Source organism: Maylandia zebra, linkage group LG12 (assembly GCF_041146795.1).
Source record: "Maylandia zebra isolate NMK-2024a linkage group LG12, Mzebra_GT3a, whole genome shotgun sequence".
Lineage (NCBI taxonomy): Eukaryota > Metazoa > Chordata > Actinopteri > Cichliformes > Cichlidae > Maylandia > Maylandia zebra.
In genome coordinates, this window is record NC_135178.1 from 31,504,522 (window position 1) to 31,530,455 (window position 25,934).

The window sequence follows — 25,934 nt, forward strand, 5'->3', positions numbered from 1 at the left end:
GTCATTCAAAGGGAAACCAACGTTGCAGCCACTGATCATTTTGTATGTAAACTGCTTAACACATACTGAACCAGGGATTAAAGATGTGAAGGTATTCTGCAATAGTTTACCTCTTTTGATTTATCTGCTCAATTACTTTATCCTGAATTTCCATACCACACCATACCAATTTTACTTGTAAAACACTTCTTAAACAACCACAGCTGATACAAAGCGATGTATACAAAAACTAACTTCATTGGTAGTCACCTCAAAAGTGGCCTTTAGACTAAAACAGGACAGGTAAAAACAGGTAAGTAGCCTTGCAAATATATTTAAACTCTGTACAGTATGGATGTTGTCATCAAAAACCCAAGTCTGATTGCCAGATTTTTCACATTTTATTTATAATTCAAATTTATGTCATCTAATAAAAACTGTCTTGCTCACTGAAAAGATTCTTTAGGCATTAATCTAGAATAGTTACTCAAAATCAGTTACATTCCTCATCTTCTGTTCATGATTACAAGCTCACAGACCTATTGTTGGTTATGTGTTTACAGTGTGGTTTATTCCTAATTTAGCCAAAGCAGCCATACATGCTGAACTCCCATTGGTAATGCATTTACAAAACACATTACACACTCCATTTGTGATGCAGATGCTGATCTCAGTTCAACCTGCAGGAAACATTTTAAATTATCTGCTTAAAGTACCCTGGGGATTAGAGAGGCTGGCTTGTGGATGACTGAACGGTTACGTCTTCAGTTTTAGTGGGATCTACACAACTACCTTAACAATCCCATCTGTAACTATAGCATACAGTCAGTTTGGATTTAAGTACAAATGAAACCAACCTTTTACAACAGCCCTTTTTCCGAAGGTAGGATTGATCGCTGGATTAGTTTATGTTCTTTTTCATATTGCACTGTTCTAAAAACATGCTGATTAAACTCTATTTTGAAGGCTGCAGTTTACGGTAGTCTTATACTTTATTGCATTTTACCAAGCTTTAGTGGGAAACAGGGTCAATAAAATTCGAGGAACACTTGTTGATATTACCCAGTACCTTTTAACAGGCTCATGTTCTCTAAAAATCAATGTGTGCATACTCGTAAAATCATAGACAATAATGCTGTCTCCGTGTACTAAAGTCATTTATCTCTGTATAAATATTTGTCAAGCAGCGCGGTGCTGCATTTCAAACTGTAAACTGATAAATGAATCATGTTGTATCATGTGACACATACTCTCGCCAAGACTGTGTTTGTGATCCAAAGTGCTGGAAAGGTAATAGCTGACCATAAGGAAACAGTCCGAAGCATAAAATGACAGTTAATGGAAAGAGAAAAGCAACAATGTATGTGGCATAAAACCAGACAGTGGATTGTAAATGAGTTCACGAGTAGCAGGAAGAAATGTACAGATTTGAGCACAGAGACACTTAGTGGTGAAATAGAGGATTGCAGACAGTGTAGCAGAGAGAGAGAGAGAGAGAGAGAGAGAGAGAGAGAGAGAGAGAGCGCTTTCATGTATTTTACAGTATATCTAACCACACAGATGGCAGTATAGTCCTGGGTTTTATCTCATGTGAGGCTGCAGTAACGAACATCTTTGAACGAGCTGTTCAACCCTTGCAGTTACTTCAGGTGAAGCCCAGACCCAACTCAGGGTTAAAAACGAGATTTAATGAAGCACAAAAGAAGTCGAACGAGTGCCATTGTTCACACTGGATATTTGCATTAATTACATTAGTGGGTAGCACAATGCAGGGATATAACAAACATGTTAAGAGAGGAGTGAAGCCTGCTGGTTGGCTATAGCTGGCACAGCCTTCCACTTAGAAATGCTTGGCAGAAGAACTAAACACAATTATGCAAGATGAGTAACTTCCAGCTGCAAAGATGAAAGGAAAAAGACATTTCTTTTAAAAAAGAAACAGGGTTTTGGGGGCAGAGCTGATGTATGCAACATCATGCTGTGCCATAGTGCTACTGCTGTCACTGTTGAGCTGTATAGCTGGATGCACAACTGCAGCTAATTTATTTGTTTAGAAATGGACACTGATATAGTGGGATTTTTTTTTAAAAGCAGTCACCTGACAGCAACATTTATTTGCACTTAATGTTTTGAAAGTGGTAAAAGCTTGTTAGACTGAACCAAAGCTGCTGGTGGGCCTAATAAGTCTCCCTTTAAATCTCCGTGATCACTGGGGTCGCCTCAGCATCGTGCTTCGTGCTGCAGATGAGAGTTGAGAGCTGTGATAATGCTTCCTCTGTCAAAACATATTAACGCAGTGAGCTAGCACTGCTGTGGGTGAGCTGTCTCCCTGTGCTCAGTATAGCCAAAGAGGAGGAAGAAGTCTAGCCAATTCCACTGGCAGGCTTACACACAAGAGTGTACACATGCATCTGAGCACTGCAAACGGGGATCCTACTGCTTGCTAACTGCAAACTTGCCAGAGGCTGTTTGGTGCGGAAAAGGTTCAACAACCATTTATCAGTCATAACCTTATGTTCTCTTCCAAAAATGAAGATGACTGTGGAACTTTACTTGAGTAGAATGAGTATGCCAGAGCGCTTGATTCATCCATAATAATAATAATTAGAAGAAACACGCCATCAACTCTTCAAAATGTCAGTTGAGCTGTTAAGTTATTTATGAACAGAGAAAACTCGCTAAAGTAATAAGAAACACTACTTCAGTTTGTGCAACATGTATTTACACCACAACCATCTCGGTAAACTCCTGAATATTTTCCCCCCGATACAAATACGTTTGAAACCTTTTCTGGCACTTTCGTTAAGCCACATTAATGGCAAACAAATCGACAGTTCCATGAATAAAACAGCTGCTCCCAGCATGACGCTGTACCAAAAATGAGTGGCACGGTTCTCTTCATTTGCCTTACATGAAAGCATCCACTATATACTCCAGTTAGTTTACCTAGATACTCGTTTACTAAATGAACAGCTGAATCATGTAATAATTCAAAAACATACCTGCAATTTTCATTTCACTTACAATAAAATTACTGTTCAGTCTATATAGTACTGATCACTCAGTGTAAACAACCTGAAGGAACATACAAGCATAAAGAACTTTAATGATGCATTTAAATTAACACACAGTTTAGTTAATAGTTTGCACAGTTTGAAAAAGAAAATCTGTTAAAACAAGAAAGTGCACCACTTTATCTTATTTAGCCTTTAAGACCATCACACATCAATTGCAGATTTCAGAAGCTTATACCACAGAACTTCTATGTCAACAGTTTACTAACACAGCACATGTCTGCTCATGAGCAAGCAATGCTGCTACATTAACACTCATGTACAAGACAGGAAAGTGAATCCAGGACAGACTGAATATAAAGGAACAGAGAAAATTGCTATAATGCTATGATGTGAGGTGCTGTAGACAGGAGATGAAAAAGTCATCAGGTGATTGGCAGGCAGATGAATTACTTGAAAGGGCTGCCACTGGGCTCTTTCCTAAAATACTGCTGCACATTCATGATCAGTGAACCATAGCAGCTTTATTGATTATAAAACATTTACCTGATTGCCTTTAGGCAGGAGAACCAGATAATCACAGCAGCACACATGAAATCACCCTACAACACAGCTATACAACAGCAACTTAAGATAGATTTATAAGTGATAATTAGTGTTAAAGCTTATTATACTCAAGGGAAAAAGCAGTTGTTGTAACATTTAAGAAAAACATGGGAACGCTTTCAAATTCAAAGCCAGTTTTAGTATTTAGGTTTTGCAGTTTTGCTAGACCCTTTGAACTAGTGGGTAGAAATGTGGTTGGCCATTGCTAAATAATCCACTATGTGGAGCTGTACTTGCATCCTCAATACCGGAGCTCCCTGGTCTATGTTTACAAGCTCAACCAAGTACTTCCATCATTGCTTTTGCTTATTAAAGTCTGACAAGCCAAGTCCACTGATGCTAATTAAGTTGGCAAGACAAAGCACGAGAGCTAAATGGCAAATGCACCAGAGATTTCAAGGCTCAAAGATGCAGTGGCCCAGAAGAGAAACAAATTCTGAGGGGGTAAATGAAATCTTAATTCTTCTCAAGCACCACCTTCAATAATTCTCCCTTTGCAGTCTTTCTCTAATTGCACGTCCCACTTGAGCTATCCCTCTGAGACTATGCACTCAGACACTGTGATGTTCCAAATGATTTCATATAAAGACTAATAAAACCTTTTATGAGAGCTGCATGCTCATTCCTTTCTGCTTAAGCAGGTCGTGTCATTTTCACTAATACCTCCACTGCGCTGATGGGAAATAAATCTGGCTAGAAATCGTCGAAACAGAGCTCCCTACAAATTGGGCTTTTTAGCAATGCAACGCTTCGACAGACTCATTTCCACCATTTCCGCTCACTGGCTGAACAAATCCTTAGAGAAACTTGTCTCAAAATAGACAGAAATTGGACAACATGCTTGGGTTCTGCACTTCATTGTGACAATAACAACAACTCTTAAACTCACAGCATGTCAAGAAAAACACAGCCACTCCGCAGCTAATGAGAACAAGTCTGCCGTCCTTAAGTGTCGCCTACCCACTCTGCGCTGATTGCAATGACTAATGCCACCTATGGTCTTAATTTCAAGCTCTGTTTGCTAAGCGGAAATGCACATGTCACCAGTAACAACACACACACACACATTTTGAAGCACATCAGACTTTTAAGTGAGATGACGTCTGGAAGTCATCAGGTCGAAATTGGCGATGCAAAATGTCTCATGGTATTCAAGTTGCCGTTTCTCCTTTATCATTACATACTAATAATTTGGACAGCATGGAAACTAGGGACACAAACAGGCGATAGCTTAATTACAATGCTTGCCACAGCAAATGAAACGACAGCTGTCATTTGTTGCTATCAACAAAAATTTGGAAAATGCTGCTATATGTAACTGCTTATTAGCTACATATAATCATATAATCAAATGAAAAACTAGTGGAGGAAATGAGACTTCATATACAGTGTTTTGACATACATACAGCAGTTTGAGTCAGGTCACTGTAGTCATAAACACTTTGTGGTGGCAGAAACCAGTGAGTACCCCTGGAAATGATCAAGAAGGAAACTGTTATAGAACACTATTACTGAAATGCTGAGATTTAAGACAGAAAACCAATAAACAGACCAGACTAAAGGAATTGTAAACACACTTGAGACAAAGTAGGTGATGTATACATGATTCAACTACAGAGTTACATGTCAGTAGAGTTAAGGAATATATTTAGTGAATAAATGAGTCACATGGTGATATTCTGTGACATTACATTTAATGTATACTAATTTATACTAATTTTATTTATACTATTATACTATGAAGTAACTTATTTTTTATCACTGTGGTTACAACGTGATGACCGAATATCCAAGGATCCTAAAAAGTCCAGACTTTGTTCCCTCATTCTTCAATTATTCAAGCTACAGTCAGTGTATAGAGGCTCCTGCAGTGAATAATTAGACTTGTTTATCATCGCCCACATATTGTACAGCTGCATTTTATGTCCTTGCCTGTAGCTATAGGTACTACATAAGTTTTTTATGCAAAGACCAATCAACAAATCTTGGTATATGTCCTGGAGAGGAATGCAAAGTACAAAAATGTATTTTGTTTAATATACACATGTAAACAAATAAAAGCTCTTAGGGTCCTGTTGATCTTGTATACTAGGCTTTCCAGGATCCATGTTTGAGGCATTGAGTCATAGGCTTTCTTGTATTTAATCAGGCAGTGCACAGGTTGGTGAGCTTGATCTTGCAGTCTTGGGCAACAGCTCTGTCTACAAATAGCTGGTGTTTTCCCGCTCTGGTACACTGCTAATTCCTTTTTGTGCCCAGCTAATGTATTGAGCCATGTGCCTGTTCTTCTTAGCCGCTATGATGCCTGACAGGAACTTCCATGTGATAGTAAGGCAGGTTATAGCGGCCGGTAGTTGAATGGGTCCCTTCTGGGAGTCTACTAGACACTAAGCATTGCTGTCCTTCTTCCATATCCGCAACCATTATTGCTCCTTGTCCAGCATTGGCGGGGCTGTTCTCATATTATTCCCCTTCCACTGAGAGTACACTTCTCTTACCTCTCTAGTAAACCTCTTCAACCAGCTGATGAAAGCTGTGAGTCTTTGTCTGGCAGTCTTCAGGTAACGGGCAGCTTGGTGTTTCTTTATCGCACTTTTCTGCAGCTCCGATAGTTGGCTAACATCCCCCCGTGCTATCTTGATCTTGGCCTCTAGTCTCTTTCTCCATGGACGGCACTGTTCATCTTATCTACTGGCTGTTCATCTTATAGCCAAGCATCTCAGAAATCACAGGCGCTGTGGTGTAGATCAGCTGGTTGGTTTCATTGATGGTCACAGTAAGGATTGTCTGCAATGCTGCATTCACATCTTCTAGTAGACCTACAGATGGTACTTCACTTAGGGTTTGCTTGTAAAAGTTGTGACTAGCTGTGTGTTTTTCAGGGTATAGCTAGATCAAGTCAAATATAACCATATATCACTTTCTGTTTGGCTTCTTTAAAAAATAAGTCATAATTATTTGCAAATATTAAGCATAAAGCATTAGCTGTTTTATTTAAAAGAAAAAGTCAACATCAGTAACTTTGCATCAAATGTAAATGTACAACAAAAACTTCTCTGTGTGTGCTTGTTACATAAGATAATAAGTGACAAATGTATAAAGACATCAGTATAAGGACAAGTTTTTCCATTTCTGCCCCCTATATATGATGAAATGAATTTGCTGCATGCATTTAAATGGCATTCAAGTTGTTCACTAACAAAAGGCATCATTGTGTGCACGTTGCACCTGGTATTATCTGATTATATCTAGCTGGACCAATCCATCCTCATCTTTACAGTTTGACTCATCACTTTCCCTCTGGTCCTTTGTCTTTCTTCTTTCCTCCATCCCATTTACTCGTTCCAACACGTTCCCTTCCTTTGAGTTTTTGTGCTCCTTCTGCTCATCATATTCCCCTTTCGCTTTGTTCTGTATCTTATCCTCCTCCTAAACTCGGTCCGATTGAAATCATTCAGGCATCAAATCCCAATAGCCACTTCTGCCACAGAATCAGTGCAAACAAACAGCTGCTGCCAGTATCAGTGCACAATTATTGTCTCAGGATGTGTAATTCTGCATGGAGTTTGGTTTTGCAGTATTTATATGGTCAAAACAAAACCATGTTGAGTCAAAGTGTGTCCAACTCCACTTCACAAAACATGACATTTTTGATTGACCAGAAACATACAGCCTGGTGTCTTGGAAAAATCTAACAACTGAGGTTTATGAAATAATTCAGAATTATAAATGGCAATATGAATGAATGAGTCTAATCTGAGACCAGCTGTTCCTTGACAGCAGATCACAAGTCAGTATTAGATCACCACTGCAAGTGGCTCTATTTGACTCACAAGGATGTGTCGAGTTGATAAGGTGACCGATTAACACTCACCCTGTCAGCTTCACACCCAGGGGACCCTGCCTTGATAAGAGGCCAGAAGAAAAAAAACACAAAAACACAAAAAAGACCACAGAGATAAGACAGATTCAACTAATTTTCTTCTGCTCTGTTTTTAACTCTATTGGCATTTGTACATGAATTTGGTGGGCTGTTTCCATTTCTGACTTTGATTGAGGTTAGCTGGCTGACAGACTGAGGAATAAACCCACACACACACACTCAGATATATAATCAGACATTGACAGGTCCATACACCAGCGTGCCCACACTCAGGGCACATACACGAACACCTGTTTAGTGCATGCACATACACACACACACACACACACACACACACACACACACACACACACACAAATTGCTCGACTTCAGTGTGAATGCTGCTCTTCAGCGCCCACACAACCAAGTCGTCATTATGGCCCTCTGAAACCCAACCCTGGAGATAATGACAGCCCAGGAGGGAGATTACCCCCCTCCTCCCCACACAGGCATCTACACTGTACGCCCACATCCACACTACAGACACAGAGATGAGTGGAAATAAAGGGAAACACTTACATAGACAGCACAGAAGGGCTTAATACTGTTGCACCGTCGCACATTGAACAATTTGCATTTGCGTACAAACAGAAAAACAGCAAAGAATACATTCACAGTGACACTCAGGCACTTCTCCACAATAAATGAGTTCACATCCAGGCACAAAAAAAGTACGGTTTTAGTATCTGGCTTTTGTCTCCCCCCAGTCCTTTGCAAATCTAAAACACGACTACAACAAAGCAGGTTCCAGTAAACATGAGCAAGTTGAGCAATCTCATCTAAATTATGCCAATAAAAGTGAGTAGCAATAACTCTACATGCATGAGAGAACACCGTCTAACCAAAAAGCCATTTTTGTGGATTAAAACTTAGAAAGGTTTGCAAGATAGTAATCACTGTAGAAGATAACACAAAAACGAAACAGATTACTAATATGTTTTGTTTTTGGCGATAAGGCCATAAGCAGTGAATGGCCTTATCGCCATTATTTTATTAATATTTCATTCACTTTGCAACAAACTGCCCCCTCCCCTTTTATGTGCTTCTGATAACCCGGTGCCTTGGTGGATTCCCTTAATGATGTATCTTTATTTGGTGCGTTATCTCTGCAACCCACTGCCTTTAACTCTAAAAGCACATCATGACAAATGAAAGAAAAACAGATACAGAAGGTCATCAGGGCAGCAAGGTGCTGATTCCTCCCTCTGGGAGCTAATTTGTTTTCAGGCTTCAGACTTCACAAAGGTTCAGCACAGGAAATAGTCAACATCTCAACCCATGAGCATGCAGAAGATCATCAAGCTAGAAAAAGCATGTCCCCAAGGCAAAGTGACATCATCTGTTTGAATTTCCACTCCAGAGATCAGAAAATAGGGATTACTCTGCACTGGCATAAGACAGTATCAATAGCAGTGTACTTTTTGGTGCTTTTCCTATTGATTTCCTGTGTATATGTACATGTGTATCTATGTATTTTACAGCTGTTGTTTGGATTTGGTTATCCTCTGTTTTTCTTGGCAGGATTTGTGAATTACGTGGCTCTGTGGAAACACCAAGAATGTGCATGCATATGTACACACACACTAAGGCATACATGTGCTGGTAGCTAAGCAACAAGCTCTAATTACCTTCTGCAATTCAATAATGTTCAGCAAAACATTCATTTGCAGGGGAACAGTCTTAAGATACATGACACAGAACCCATACGGGACAAAAGATAAGAGATATGTTACCTAATGACTATATTGCCATGTATATTTTCCATGCATTTCCACTGTTAAACATACAGCGAGATATATTATACACAAGTTGTGCATTATCTCACTTTCACTCAAACGACTTGTTTGTCAACATTAAATGGCTAATGCAGTAAAAGGGAAACCTTTGCGCACTCTGGGAAAGCACACTTGAACAATAAACATGTGTGCGTGTAGTGGGGGGTGGGTTGTGGGGGTGGGGTGGGGATTGTGTATTTTTCTGCTGCTCTAAATGTTATCTGTAGACACATGCCTTGCATTTCTCTCTAAAAACATAGTGATGGCGTTTAACTGATAGGATCCCCAGTGACACTAGGCAGATGAACAAAGAAATAAAATGATAGGTAGTGGTATACCAAAGCATTTGCAAGTTATCTATTCCAATTCATTAATTAAGACTTGGTCTGGCTCATTGTGAGCAAACATCAGTTATTGAAATCGTATAAACCTCAGAAATCAAACAGTACTGACAAAAAAAAACAGAAAAAAACAAAAAACACATTGTAACTTTACTTCATTTAAATAGCAGCACAGACTCTCTAGTGACAAACTGTCCAAGTCTTTGGACCTTAGGGCAAGATAAACATCTATCTTTTTACTTTGAACATTACTCAAAATGAAGTGTTAATCATAATCAGTATCTGCGCAGCAACTGCCCCTCTACATTGATAGGGAGAGCTTTGTTTTCTGTCAACAGTTGTTATGCTGTGATTACACTAAGCAAAGCAAAGTTTCTTTGTGGCCAGATTTCAGACAGAGTTTATGCAGCAAAGCAAATTGATATACAAATCAAGGGAAATCAGCATCTTGCAGGAATTACAATATTTTAACTTTGGAAGAAAAATTGCTTCTCAGTATGTCCCTTAGAGCTGGGATTATCCTGATGCTGACGATGAGAAATTGAGAACTAATTTATTGACTGTGTTTGTGGGCAGCTGGAGCTGTCTGATTCAACTGCACTTCTAGACAAAGATAGGGAGAAAAGGAGTGGGCTTGGAGAGAAGTGAGTGAAATTATAGGACTTAATGGTAAGTTCTGAAAAAATGTTTCTGATTTAAGCTATCAGTTGTACTCCTCCTCCTCTGCCTTTTGTTGGATGTTAGGGGTGCACATTTTTATTATGTGAATACACCATGAGAGGTCGTGTTCACCCACGTAAACACTGTCCATAATTGCCGGCTAGATGTGATTGCCACCTTCAGCTCCATCTGATTTGTCCAGGCAACTGCAGTATGAACTGGCAGAATGTCAGACACCTCCAGATACCACTAGGGTCATGCCATTTAGTGTGTTTTCAGATACAGCATCTGCTGTAGCCTAGCAAAAAAAGCTTCTTAAGTCCCCTGTCATTCCTGTTTCTTTAAGCAATTTTCACTCATTGTCTGAGAGTGTTTGGACACCTTGTGAGATAACATTGTAGGCAAAGCGTCTGGTTTTAGTCTTTGCTTATAACCACCAGTATTCATAAGTCTTTTTCTCGAACTCAAATGGATCAAATGCAACAGAACAAAATACTGAGAACACAACCACACGTCTTTTGGAAGCTTCAATGGTTCTGCTCCTTTTTCCTGTTGTTTTTAACAGGAAAGCTGTGAAAACTAGAAAACTAATATCACTTCCCTTCTCAACTAGGAAATATAACAAAGCAGTGTGTGTGTGTGTGTGTGTGTGTGTGTGGGGGGGGGGGGGGGGTGTCGTCTCCATACTTCTCCATAGTGTAGAACGGGGAACTGGATTAGGAACTGGATTCACCTACAGCAGGAACTTCAACATCACTGAGCCGCAGTGCATTGAGGATAAAACGTTATGGAAGCCTTCATATAAAGTCTCACAAGTTGAAATAGTGAAAGTTCATTTTAACACACAAATCTCTGACAAATCAAAAGTAAGTCCACCATACAAAGCTTTGGCTGCCAGTTTCCTCTTTGCAAGCCAGTATACAATGGACTGCTGATCCTTTAGTGAGATGCCTTCATTTCAGCACCATGGAGAGCTCCACAGCACTCAGCCATGCCTGAGGCTAATTTTTCCCCTCTTGGGTAGCAAACAGCATCTGTTGGTCTGCCTCTCCAACCGCAGCGATAACTGTACTCCCAAACACTACAGCACTCTGGTGACTGTAGCGCCAGTCAAGGGTAAATAAAAAAATAAATATATATATACTTAATCCAGCTATACCCTGAAAAACACAAATCTCGTTACAGCTGTTACAAGTAGAATTTTCAGCTAATTCTATTTTATGTGATTTTCTTATTTCAGTAGAATTCTGGCCAAAGTAGTATCAGTTTGCTCAATTTATTGTCATTTACTCTAGGAGAGACTTCTTCTTAATAAAGACTGCAAGATTTCAGGTTCTCTGTTGTTGTTATTGTACAAAAAAGATCCACAATATTCCTGGGCAGTCTCTCACATGTCACACACACAAACTTAAAGAGAGCTTTTCGTGCTACCTGTCATCATTCTGAAATGTCTGGTCCCCCAGCAGCAAGTCCCTGAATCGGTAACGAGGTGGGAGCGGAGGCACCCCTGAATCCACATCGGCCATCTTGAGAGCTGAGATGTCCAGAATAACACCAGAGTTGCTGCTGTTGTTTTTCTGCACGGTCTCAGTGGATGGCCTGCATGACGAGAAAGACAGCAGAATCTGCTCAGCAACCTGTCTGCTAGTACAACGGTGACATTTTAAAACAACGTATTCAGCTGAGAACAGACACAACAAAAGTGTACGTGACGCTGTTAATTTAGAGGCTGGCTCTAATTGAAAAAGCATATTACAAAGTTTTAAAACATATGTGAGGAAAGTTATGGTTGTATAATGCACTTGTCTGCAATCACAAAGGTGGTTGCTCGGGGGAACAATGACAAACATTTTACTGTAATGCTCACATGCCAATTTATTCACATGGGACAAAAAGGAAACCACAGCAAACAGAAAAGGCCCATTATCCATTCCATGAAATCCCAAGTAAACACGACATGCATTTATGAGGATGACACACTGAGCACACTGATAATGACAATGAAGATTCTTGACCAGCTATTAAGCTCTTGTGCTGCTAACACAGCTGAGAAAACAGCTTAAGCAGAAATGGTTTGCAATGGGCACACAGACCCTATTTTAAGCCTAAATCCTGACATGGATAATAATCTAAACCATGTGACTTGATGCAACTGACTTATTTCACAAACATCTTGTATTATGTATTATTGTATTAAAGGAAACATACAAACATGCATACATGCATTATTCAAAAAGAAAGGGAACGACATATGAATATGCAACCTATTTACATTTTACAATATACATTATTGCTGCAGCTGCGGCCTTATTGGTCCATCCCCAATAAACATTTCCCTGGTCACATAAAACGACGGTCAAATTAAAAACTACTGCAACCAGAATGTCAACAGTTAAAATCCAGACATTAGAAATGAAGCCAGAAGGATGATGGTTTGTTGCAACAATTGCTGAGAAGTGTATATTACACTTAGTGTAATACTACATGACGCCATTACCTTGATTAATACTACTTCACATCAGCTCTCTCTCACCAGCTCCACATGCAATATGTTTCAAGGAAAAGGAGGAACTAGAAGTAACTAATGCAGCTTTAAATGTCAGCACTATGCAGTAGCCTAATGACTCACACTGAGATTAAATGAGATTGGTGCAAATAAATAAGCTGAAGTAAAATGTTTTTCATTTTTCATTTCTCTTGCACCTATTGTCATTTATTATTTTACTTTTTAAAACAAAACTTTAATTTATGGCAACTAACAGGTGGATGCAAGCTGTAGTCAGCACTTCTCTCCAAGGCTTCTGCTCTGCTAATTCAAGTCATGGACTAGAGCTCAAGGTTATTGTGGTTGTGGTGGTGCTTTATGTAATAAATTGTCTAGTTTTCTGTTTGGCTGACTGTATTTAAATCCCATCAAATTTATGAATGTAGCCTGCAAATGAAGCAAGTCTCCATGAGCTGGTAACTCAACACTTAAAGCTTTTGCCCAAACACTTTCATTTCAAGCTCCAAAATGACTCAAGGAATGCAAAGAGCAACTTGAAAATTCAGATTACATTTTGATAAGGCAATCTATGGAGCAGTAGTAGTGGAGGCACACTACAGGTAAAGACCATTTTCAAAGAACAATGTGCATTTACACAAAATTAAGCAGCTGTTTTTTTTTTCAAATATTGTGGCTAATTATTGCATGCGTTTCCACCTTGTCACACAGTAACACATGTAGGGAAGTTCTTCAGGAAGTTACCTGTCACCGAGGGAACTCGATGATCGGCGTGGAGGGTTCATCACTGGCTCTTACAGGGGGACATCAATGATGAATGAGAGCGAGAGCGAGAGAGAGAGAAAAGGGAAAAGAGAGATTAAACAACACTTATAAAAACTCTCCTCTTAAGACCTTTTGAAAGAGGTCGATCACATCCACTGCCTGTTTCACAGCTTACACGCAAAGATCAGTGCGCACTCTCAAACTTTCTGGTTTTTACATAGAGCAGGATTACACCAACACATTTATGCAAGGGTACAGTTTGATATTACCGAGTTGTCCCTCTCCAACATCTCCACTCGATGGTGCTTAACTTTTTTATATTGCATCTTTTCATAAAGTGGAAAGCAGCAAGTGGGTTAATCAGCTACTATCTGCATGTGTTTATTAAAGGCACCCTAGTGTACATTTTAATCTTTGCAATAGTGAGGAGGGATTCCCTTGTCAAGATGCTGTTAGCACATTTTTTTCTGCCCATGAAGCAAAACAAACAGATGGAAGGTCATTTCAGAAACAGGACAAAGACCGTTCTTAAATACATACAGTGTAGGTTCAATATACCAAAGCTTCATCTGTCTGGTTGAACAAGATGGGCATCCGTGTCTGCACTTCCATGACATTTTTTTACATTTCCAGCTAAAAGATAAACCTAGACTTTCTGTTGATGTGCCTTTGGTTTATTGCTAAACTGTCTACAGAGGGAAAATAAGTGGGTAATACAGAGCTAAGTGTGTGTCTGTGGTTTTCATACTACGGTGTGGGCAATCTTGAGTGGGCTAATAGCAACCAGAAACATGATCTCCCTTATTAACAGTGAAGGCACAGTCCCCCAGAAGGGCAGACAGAGAAAAGAGAGATGGGTTATGACCGCGAGTACGGTGGAGAGGAAAGAAAGCCAAAACCAGAAACAAAAGGAGGTGAATGCAGAAGAATAAAGAATATAGTACTCTCAATGTGTTCTTTACTTTAGGAGACATCAGAAGTTAAGAAGAACTACATGACAAGATAAAAGAGACAGAGAACTGTACATTCAGCTGTGCAAGTAAAATTAGCACGTCCCCATACAGTATAAAAGAAAAAAAAATACAGAGCCTGTGACCTCTGAGAGCTCACTTAATGGAGGAGGCAAAGTGACCACAATAAAAGGGAAAAAGAGTCGCTTGCGGTAAGAGAGTGTCTCCTTTTAATGGAGCGAATGTCGTGGATTCAGACCAAAGAGAGCAGATGGAGCGAGGAAAAGCATGTGCAGGGAAGGCATAAAACTCGTCTTTAAATAAATAACGGGAACCAGGGCGAGAAGAAGACTAAAAAGAATCAAATTCGACTTACAATGGCTGTAAAAATCTGCAATCGTCTTCTTCAGAATTATGTATTTCAAAAGGTCAGATGAGACTAACTGCCTTTCAGATTTCAATGCAGAGACCAATATCTAGACATAATGCTCAGCACAGTCTGCAAGCAAAAAAAAGGAAATCTGTGATTAAAACCATCATCTGTGAAACATATTTATCAAAATTCCACATTTGAAAAAAGTTTGTTAGTGACAACAAAACTTTTAATTAGTGGAAAAATGGGGGCGGGTTACTTATTAAGGTGTTGGATGATTGAGCCATCGGAATTGACTCTTCAAACGTTTTTAACCTCCACAGAGAGGCAGGACACCAAGATTTCCCCAGCTGATGATGCTATTCTAAAGCAAACTCACATTATTTTCTGACTCAATCAAGGCATTCAGTGGCCCCTATGAATGAAGGTAATGGAATCCTGGAAGAGCCCACTGAGCATCAATATAAAGCTGATAACTGTATTGATTTGCAGTGATGAACAATGGCAGAAAAATGCTCTCCACCACAGCGAATCAGCCCATCCTCACTGCAATTACCAAGGGTTCAGCTTTAATACAGATACAATTAATACAGACATACATAACGCAGAAATGCAGTCATGATATTTTCATGACAACCAAAACATCTGCATTTACGTCCACCACAGATGTTATGGCAACACAATATAAATAACAGAGAAAATAATAATAATCTTACTTCACGGTACAGCATCTGCCACCAAAGCTTTACAATAAACTTGATGATATTCGCTGAACTAATACGCGTTAAAACACATAGGTGCATCTGTACCCTGTGATTTCCTGTTAACTTCGTTTACCTGGCTGTGCTCCCGTTTCTGGCCGAGGTCCCAGCATCGTAAACTTAGGTTTGATTTAGATAATCTCCATTCGCTCTCCATACTGCACTGCGTGTGCGACACAGGATGCTTCCCAACAACGAGTACCCGCGAAAGCTATGTCATCACTGGAAAGTGACAATTGCAAGAGTTGTGGGGTGGAAGTTAGCTCCTGTGATCAGAGGTGGGAAGAAAAGGGATCCAACAGTGAGCTTTGGGGGTTTAGTTAAATCCCATCAACCCAAAGAAGGGTCTCCTGACGGCAAAGCGCGAAGCCTGACTTGCTAACTTCCTGCCATTATCATTATCACATGTACGCGATTATGGCACACCTGACATTAAACGTAAATATTCATGGGCGAAAAAAAAACAAACAAAAAACAACCGACTGACTTCCTTGTCGCTTAGCAACAACTTTGTTTGCCACTGTTGCCGAACTACATTTCGTGGCGGAAGGAGGACGGACGTTAAGTTAACGATAAACTTGCGCTCGTCTTTTTAATTAGCTCGCAGTCCCCTGTAACCGTTGTCAGCTGCTGTTATATAACAACCCTTGCCCTCGGAATCACTCAAAGTACAGCTTCTCTTCGCTGTTGTCTCCTGCCATGTAACGTCTGCTTACGCATATGAAGTAACACATCAAGTAAGCGCGCTGTCCACCGGGTTTCCACGCTGTCCGGACAACATCATCATCCTCATCCTTGCTTCCCAGGACACAGCGGGTGAGGGGCGCTGATTTCCTAACCTGAAGTCACCACCGGTGCCTCGCCACCTACCGGACAACCTTGGAATAATTCGTCGTCTGCCGAGGAAACTGAAGCGTTTAATGCTGACAGGAAATTTCTAATTTAAAAAGAGCTTTTAGTGAAATGAAAAAAAAAAACAACCTAATAATAGATTCTGCAGTTCTGCGCTGTCACGGTTATTCCCACCCCAAATCATGACAGCGCAGAATTCTTTCAAAGTTATGTCAAGGCAAAAGACTGGCTCTTGTTTATTTATTTTTAAGAAGTGGTATTTAATGGGTAGTGACAGATGTACCTATATATCCAAACACGTTTGTTTGGAGAAAAAAAGTGCATTAAAGTGCAACTATTCTTCTACTATTATATTTCCACTACCACACAATAAATTGCATGTGGGGGGAGCTTTACTCTTAGCTGCATACTGGTCAGGAAAAGACCAAAACATCACAACAGTCCCCAAAATTATTAAGTTATTTGTTGATCCTTATAATTATCAATATCCAGCAACATTTTATGGAGCATATACACAGCACGTGTAGAGTCTTGGCAAGTTACACTTGCAATATCTTCCTACAACACACAGGGAAAAATTACATACATAAATGTATATATGTATTTCTGTTAAACCATACCTGCAACAGCTGCTCTGTCCTCTGCTATTTGCCTCACAACTGTCCCCCTCACATTGAAGAAAATATTCATTCTGTGTGCACAGTGGCACGACTGGGGAGACACCGCTGGTTCCTGTGTGTCTGTGGAAAAGCCGCGCTACTCTGTGTGCGTTCCTTGTGCTGAGCCTCTCCACATTTCAGCCCATTATTCTCCAGGGGAAAGAGCTCTGAGCGTCATCGTTTTAAAGCCCACACAGCCTCTTATGCTTTCCCATGCCAGCAGTCAGATCTCACTCACTCACTCACTCACTCACTAGTCTCGCTAAGGATCTTGATTCCCACAGATTTTCTTCTCCACTTGATTTGTCTGATTTTGTTGGTTTACACCGCAGCAGGCACCCTTCCTATCAGTGGATGTTTACACAAGCTCAATGATTAAATATGGTGAAGCACTTTATTTACAGTCACTGCTGTGGGTCATTTACAGTCATTTCCCGCATACTTTGAATAGACTGAGCCACTTGCAAAAATTCAGTGATATGATTAACGTCTACATAAATTTCAAAGATGTCTCCAGCTTATTGAAATAACTCAGAAAGGAGCTGTGATTGGTTACTTTTAACACACTTCACATGAACCATGCCTCATTGTAAGACTAACAATATGCGCTTTCTATGTTTTTACCTCCAAATCCGTGCCTTAGCTATGATTTATCCATGACTAACACCTGTTACTCCACATTAATATTTAATTAGCAAGCTCATGAGTTAAAATGAAATCATCTTAAATGGTGCTATCCCTTGAAACACTGATTCACTTTTTCATATTATGAGCATTTTGTGATTGTCTCATTTTTACTTGATTGCTTTTTCTTTTTCAGAATTGTATAAAATCTACATTTTAAGTCTGTCAATCCAAAAGTTAACCTATTCTTGAAATCTGCTTTCTACAGTTTCATCTGTTTATAATTTCTAGACAACAGACATAAAAGATCAAAACTGGGTAGCATGTGATGTGCTTTAATTTTAGTTAGCTGTCACCATGTACTAATGCAGCTATGTCTCATTTTGTAGCGAACTCCTCCATTATTCATTTATTCTACTGCCTTTACTTGAACCATATTGCAATGTGTCCCTGAGCCTATCCATTAGGCTATTTTTCTCTAACACTTCTGTCCTGCTCATATAATATGAGTATTGTTGAGTCTCAGCACAGCGCAGCCACTCTCCCACCTGGATGCTTACTCTTCATGCTTCCAAAGTGTCTAAAAACAGATGGAAAGGGAAACATGCTCAGACAGTGAAGCACCCAGATTCAGCTTGCAGCCTGAAGGCATATATAATATATAGGAGCCATACATGAGCACAGTGCATGAATCACAAAGAGACTATATATTTGTCTCGCTTATAATATTTTCATCCTGCATACACTTTCTTTAACATTAATCGATGTAATGTTACATTGAATTTTAACTAATTTTGGAAGAGACATCTCTCCTCTTTTTTGTGTCTTGATTTTTACCAAAGTAAGAGTCTGTATTTTTCCCTTTAACACCATTATCTGAACCTGCCACATCCAGTGTAATTACATTTACTAAACATAAATGATTCGAACAATCCAGTTAAACATAAAATTATTTTGATTAGTTAATCCTTCTCCCATATTACCAACAAAGTGTAAACAATAATCCTCCGGGAAAATATTAATATAATGTATTGTATCAATATATCTTATACAACATATTTAATGTTTTATGCTAATGCATTCGTGGCCTGCTGTGCCCTTCATGATGTTTAAATGTAAATACATTTCCTCTTTATAGCTCTCTACTACTAATTGATGTCATTGAATAGTGATTCAGTTCATAGCTTGTTTACATTATGGCTTTCATGTTTCCTGCAAATGTAATTAACAGGGAATCAAAACAAAATTATGTCAGGGCTTATGGCATCATTTGATGCTTGTAGCAATCATTTTGTATTAGTTTTGTCACAAATTCAGTTCTCCTCTTACCTCCATGTGTTGTTTTCATGGCTGTAAACTGCTGTTGTTTTCAGATGGGTGAAACCATCAGATCCTCCTACAGCCAGCAGTGCACCACTGAAGACTACAAGAGATATCTGAAAATACACAAGTAAGATAGAGAAAGACATATATATACTTTGTTGATCCCAGGATTTCAGATTATGTTACGAAGAACCAAGTCTTTGTTTCAGTGCTGAAAACTATTCCAAGTGTTTTCTTGAAGTATCCTCATTTATCTTATACTGCGCCTTGTTTCCACTGTGGGAAACAAGCCATTTTATTCTCTATCTCTTTAAGTCCACCCCTTTCATGCAAACTTTCTCCCAAATGATTACCTGTCACATACAGAAGGTTTAAACAAGATGTCGGTAGGATTGCTGTCAAAACCAGACCAGCGTGACTGTTTATGGACATCTGATCTCACTGATATCATACAGAGTCAAGAGTAGAAAAAACTTTCTGAAACTCAAAGTCCAATGTTTGAAATTGTGTCATTAAGGTGCCATTCTCATCAAAAGTAAATAATCTCAACAGTTACTGGAAAGATTTAGCATTTATTTACACTTACATTACACTTCTGGATTAGTCTTTCTTTTGCGTTTAGAACTGCTTCAGGTTTTTGTGGCATAGATTCCACAAGGTGTTGGAAACATTACTCAGATATCTTCGTCCATGTTGACATAACAGCATCACGTAGTTGCTGCAGATGTGTCAGCTGCACTACAAATCTGTTCCACCACATCCCAAAAAGTGCTCTGTTGGACTGAGATCTGGTGACTGTGGAGGCCAGTTGTGAAATCATTGTGAAATCAATTGTGAATCGTTGTCATGTTGAAGAAGGCAGTTTGAAATAATTTGAGTTTTGTGACATAGTGCGTTATCCTGCTAGAAGCAGCCATCAGAAGATGGGTACACTGTGGTCATAAAGAGATAGACATGGTCAGTAACAATAGTTAGGCAGGCTATGATGTTTAAATATTGCTCAGGTGGTACTAAGGGATCCAAAGTGTGCCAGAAAAAAATGGTTTTCTATATATTTATTTATAAGGCTATCATATTTATTACTTTGCATATTTTCATTTTAAAAAGTGGTTTGTTGACTTATTGCTTCCTTCCTGTCAGCTGGAGGCAGTTTGGCCATTCTCCCTCTGGGAACAATTAGGCATTTGCACTCAGAGAACTGCCACTCACTGGATATTTTCTCTTTTTCAGGCTACTCTCTGTAAACCCTAGAGATGTTTGTGTGGGAAAATCCCAGTGGATCAGCAGTGGTAGTGTTGTAAGATATGGAGGGAAATACTCAGACTTTGGCACCTCAGTGTTTCTTGAGCTCATGTGGCTCAAAAGCCACTAAGTGAATGCAAAGCGAATCTTGGCCACTTTAAGGTCACTTAAATCACCTCCAATCATTCTAACACTTCCCCCAAACCTCTGATTGGCCGAACAGAATTTATGTTACTCAGCAGTTGAAAATGTGTGCCTAACAAAGTGACCTGCGAGTGTGCTGCTTTACATTTGTAAAATAAATCTGTGTAGACTTTTCACATTGTACCAGAGTACAATGACAGATGTTTCACTCAAATATGTTCAGTCAAATATTTTAGAATATAGTTGGTTTGGCTCAAATTTGATAGATACTTTTATGCCCATAGTGTGAAAATGCCATCATCCAGCCAAACTAAGTTTGTGACACATAACTGCTAAATGACACTTAGTGTTTTGTTTAGCTGCCAAAAGCTGGTATGCCAATATATGAAACGGAGATGGTGAGCACTGAAAACATTATACTGTTATCAGTGCTGGATTTGTTTAGTTTTGATTCCTGATTTATTTTTTCAAACCCTGACCGTTCTTTCCCCAACGTCTCCTGAATCTCCTTGTTTTGTTGTGCATTTGTCTTGTTTCAATTTTGTATGTTTGCATTCCCTGCCCTGATTAGCTTCACTCATGCTCTCTTACTCAATTTTATACTTTTTTTTTTAACTTTCTTACCCGTCTAGCATCCTACATTTGGGTCCTCTAACTTTATAATGAATTCATTTTAATCATCAGCACCATCACAATCCAGTGAAAGCATGCTAGAAAATGTTTTCAGTAAGAACCCTTTATTGCAGTGTAAATTATTAAACAATAAAACAAAAGAAAAATCATGTGGTCCTCTCTCATTCATGTCACTCATATTTCCTCGCTCCATATTTTCCATTTTTATCATTCGTATGCAAATATGGCCAGAAGTTTTTTTTTTAGAGAGAACAGTTTATGTCTGTTGTACCGATCTACCCTCTCACTCCTCATGTGTTTCACAGGCATCAACCTCACGGTGTCACAATTGAACCTTTGCAGCTGCATGGAGCTCCAGCTTGAGCTCATCTTTGCCCCCGGCCATGTAGAGGTGTCTCAGGTACACAGCACAACCAGCGCTCTCTCTGTGACTCAGCATGTGCGTGCATATCGACCAGGTTCCATCTGCAGGGTTGTACCGCTACACTGGGGAACATTTAGAAGATAGCACAAGTGAGGGGAGGCCATGTATACTATTTAATGCACAACCATATACACCATGTGTGTAGCACTACAGGTTGGGAGTGTTTATGTAGAAAAATGCCCAGGTTGTCATGGGAACGACTGTGTGGCAGGCAGAGTGTGGACCTAGATGCAGGATCCAGGAGGCAGAAATTAACTCAAAAACTCAGTTTTATTGCTGGAACTTAAGAAAAAAAACCAAAAGAAATGCAGAGCAGCACATAAGGAAAAATAAATGAGGACCCTTGGAGGAGGTAAACAAACTGCCATGAGGGAAGGATACAAACAAACAACAGAGGGAGACTCAGACAATAAATACACACCAAGTAATTAGAGAGACAGGACACACCAGGGAACACAGCTGACACTTGTTGGGAACACAAAACAAAGAAAGCAAAGCCAAACAGAGTGCACAAGAGACAAGATACTAGCAAAATAAAACAGGAAGTAACTAAACATGGCATCATTAACAGACAAAGACTTGACAGAAGGCATGGGAACACAGGGGAAGACAGGGGAAATAGAAAGGGATAACTAAATATTACATAACCAAGAAGATGAACTAGACTGCAGACAGGGGAAATAATAAATGCCAAAGGAAAATGTGAACTGCACTAATATGCAAAAAGAGGCAATCTTAAAAACAAGTGTTGAACCCGCAGAGAAACACTAAGCCCTGGGTTTAAGACCTATAACACAGGCTTTACTAATCTACTCTACACAATAAGCTAAAAGTGTTTCCTGTAATATACGTACATTTTTCAGTTTGTAAAAAAAAACATGTTGGATATTCCAAGCCAAGATTGTGTCCAAGAACTTGATGGGAACCAAAAAATGGTTGTGGGAATTGCACCGATGTGCACTTCTCACAGACAAAAATAGTTAGGAACAAGTGACCCGTGTTTATCTTTGGCAAGGTTGAAGCGGTTGCCTGTAAGTGTGTATGCATGTGTGTGTCTTGTGGTAATGTGGGATACATGGAATTAAAGGGGTCAAGATACACAATAAGTGTTTCTTAAATTCTCCTATGTCCAAAAGCAGGCAAGTTCAGTTTTTGAGGGTAGAAAGAGGTCGGGTCACAAACAGGGCACAAAATATTTTTTGTGAGTATAGCTTTCCTATATTAACACATACTATTTTTCAGCTTTTATTTATTTATTTATTTATTTATTATTCTTTTAGTTTAAAAAAAAATCTTCATATAAAAGCAAAGCAAAATGCTGGGTATTTGTTGCTTCCAACTGCCCAAATGTGGATGGTTGCAGGTTAGCACGGTGGGTGAAAAAAAAGTCTGTCTTATGAAAGACATTTTTTTATTATTATTATGATTAGCTCACATTAATTCATAGTGAATAATTGTTAATTCAACAAGGAGAAATCATGTGGGAGAATTGAACATGATTTATTGTGTTAGAAAAATTATTAGACAGGAAAATCTATTAGCCAATTAGAGTCTGATAACCATCATCAAGGACTTAAGTGACTCCAGGGTTTGGATGCTGGTGAAGATGAAGCTGGAGGCTCTGACTGAGGTGGGGAGGAAGTGAGCTGCATGAATCAGAATCTAAAAGGGAGACTAACAGAGGAGTACTGAGATTTAATGTAAGCAGATTGACTCAAACGAGGCACGTAAGAAGATGATTGGACTACAGTAATGATGTCAGTATTGAGTTTGAGAATGTGGGTGAGTGGAAGTGACGTAAAGAATCGACTACTAGCCAAACAGCCAGGGATGAATGCAGGTGAGTGATTACAGATTTTCCTTATTGAAGTTAGGCATAATATTCGATTTCAGCCTTTTATCCTGTTGATGTAATCAGTATCTGTGAGGTTTAGGACAAAGATAGTCTTTTTCAATAGCATCGCACACCTGAGTCCTTTCACCATCACTCCCTCCCATTATATACAGGTTACCTTCCAGCACAGCAGCCACAGCTCTGGTTCTTCTTGTCAGCACCGGTACCTGCTTGGTCCATTTGTTCATTTTTGGATCATATTTATAACAACGAAACAAAGGTTATCATTTTAGCAAGTGATCTGTCTGTCATTGATATTTTTGTGCAGCTTGAATTCTTTGTTCCTTCCTCTGAGTCAGCCTCTTCAGCTTGTCATCAAATTAATGTGAAATGTCAGGTAAATAAGAAAATGATTAGATTAGTTTTAGCTACATTTATAGATTTTTTTTTCATAGCACAAACAAGTTTCATACATGGACAGTAAACTAAACACATTAGAAGACTGTGTTAGGAATGGAAGATACATATTTATTTTATTTGCAAACTCTAAAGAGAGACCTTTCATTTCAGTGAGAGCTCTTTAAAACAGTCTCATTTGTTTACAGTCTGCACAAAGTGGAATGACAGTTCATTTTGTAAGATATTGACCTTTAGTTTGCACTTGTGCTAAAGTACCTCTCTACAGTACTTATGAAAGTAATGCCATCATGTCCTCCAATGGCATACAGATATCTGTCCATTGCCACCAGACACACTGCACTCTGGGGGTTGTTCAAGGGTGCTACATCTGTACTCCAGCTGTCTGTGTCTGGATTGTACCTGCCAGGATGGAAATCAAAGAGTGGGATGTCAAAGTGTTGGAGGAAGATAATATCAGCTGCTGGCAATAACATTTTGAGAAGACAAGTCACAGAGAGATGCTTTCATAGAAACTCAGCTTTTAAAAAAAAAAAAAGTATTTGCAATCTTTGTGCTTTGTGCTACTTTTAAAGTTTTTCAAGCTTACACACAAATAAAAATAGAAAACCATTCTACACTGTTCATGGGGCAGTGTGGGAATGTCACTTTTGGTTCATTTCTATCCTTTAGGAGGGTCTTGCAACAGACAGAATTAGTCAAATTGCCCATTTACTACAATAGCCAAATACTGTTTTCCCCTTTATATAGCCACAATTTCTTATTAGCCTCAGTAGCATAAAATGACAGTGCAAATAAGAATAGTTACCAGAGAGATACTTCAAAATGAAGATAAAGTATTAGTTTAATTAGAGTAGTATACTACTCTCATACATTAGCTTTTGCACACAGACACACACAAACACACACACGTTCGCACTGAGTGAAAACGTTTTAGTTGTGTGGGCATCTGTGCAAACATCTGTCAAAGAGTTTCCTCTCCACAGGAAGGCTATTAAAATTGTTTTCTCTGTATTCAAGACTCTTAGTTGAAAACCCACATCCTACAGAACAATATTTTCTCCTAATTGGCAAAATTTTGCTTGAGTGGGACATTTGATATTCCCCTGAAATGTCAGCACAGTGATGTAAACACCCTTCAGAGATTAGGTGCAGTCGGCTAAGGGGCAAAAAAAAAAAAAAAGAGCTAGCAGGATCAATGCATAGAGAGTTGATCACTCTGGAGCAGGTCTTCCCCATACTGTTGTCAAGAGCCTGCTGGGATGATTATTATTGGGTCAGTTGGCTGGCATCCATTTAAGAAATGGCTAACTGTGGGAACTGGGAAATTGGCCAGCTCCTTTGAGATATTTGAAGAAACTGACGAAGTAGAGCAAGAAGGAGAAACTCGTCGACTAGTGCACTGTGTGTGTGAGTGAAATAGCTTATTTTGGACTTTCTGGGCCTATGAGAAATAAATACCCCAGAAACATCAGGAGATGGAGAAAATCCTATAAAACAAGAATTTGGGGCAGTCCATCGCTCACTAATAAGATTTTATAATTACAATTTGATTTTACTTTTTTTTAGGCACCTGCATCAAATTTCTGCCTTAATACTGACCTCTTCTGTCGAATACTATCAACAACAACAACGGCAAATAAATACAAATCTCTCATTCTCCCATTAGTTCTACAGCATACACAGTTATGCAGTTTAAAGCAGTTGCCTTTCTTTTTATTTAATATGAAACATTGATCTACAGTTTAAGCAGTACTTTAAAATAAGTGTATGGCTAATGATGTTAAGTTTTAAGATTACCAGATTCAGGTTGGGTAAAAATAAAAACACAAGGTCAGTGATGTAGCAGCTTGTCTCAATCAAGATCCACCACAATTTACAGTTTATTGTAATGTGTCATGAAGAGAATGCAAGTTATAAGGTAATAGTTGTGTTAGGTTGGTTCGTTTGACTGGGAGGAAACACACAAACCCAAACACAGTCCAGAGAAATGGGATGGTTTTGTAAAGAAAGGAACATTAAACTTGTGGATCCAAGTATCCCCTGAGATAAAAGTGAAAACAAATTAGATTGACTGTATTACACAAACTAATGGGAAATTATTCTACTGAGAAGTCAAAGAGAGAGGCAAAC

The 25,934-nt window shown here is 39.1% G+C and overlaps 1 protein-coding gene and 1 long non-coding RNA gene across 15 annotated transcripts in view; one reads left to right on the plus strand and one right to left on the minus strand.

Annotated features, from left to right (window-relative positions):
- kcnt1b (potassium sodium-activated channel subfamily T member 1b) overlaps positions 1–17,557 on the minus strand; it is a 74,878-nt gene extending 57,321 nt beyond the window's left edge. For 4 of the 14 annotated variants that reach the window (XM_076891100.1, XM_076891097.1, XM_012923440.3 and 1 more), the window contains exons 1-3: positions 17,122–17,555; positions 13,545–13,593; positions 11,729–11,896 (exon numbers count right to left, since the gene is read on the minus strand). In XM_076891100.1, coding sequence (XP_076747215.1) covers positions 11,729–11,896; positions 13,545–13,593; positions 17,122–17,191 — 287 coding nt within the window. In that variant the 5' untranslated portion in view covers positions 17,192–17,555. Of the gene's footprint in view, positions 1–11,728; positions 11,897–13,544; positions 13,594–15,725; positions 15,916–16,365; positions 16,963–17,121 lie in introns of those variants that run through there. The other 10 variants (XM_076891105.1, XM_012923446.3, XM_012923443.4 and 7 more) reach the window with 6 other exon arrangements.
- Positions 16,332–21,613, plus strand: LOC143421516 (uncharacterized). The gene is made up of 3 exons (XR_013101193.1): positions 16,332–16,465; positions 19,158–19,234; positions 21,432–21,613. It is a non-coding gene; the product is annotated as an uncharacterized LOC143421516 (long non-coding RNA).
- Positions 21,614–25,934: the final 4,321 nt, after the last annotated feature.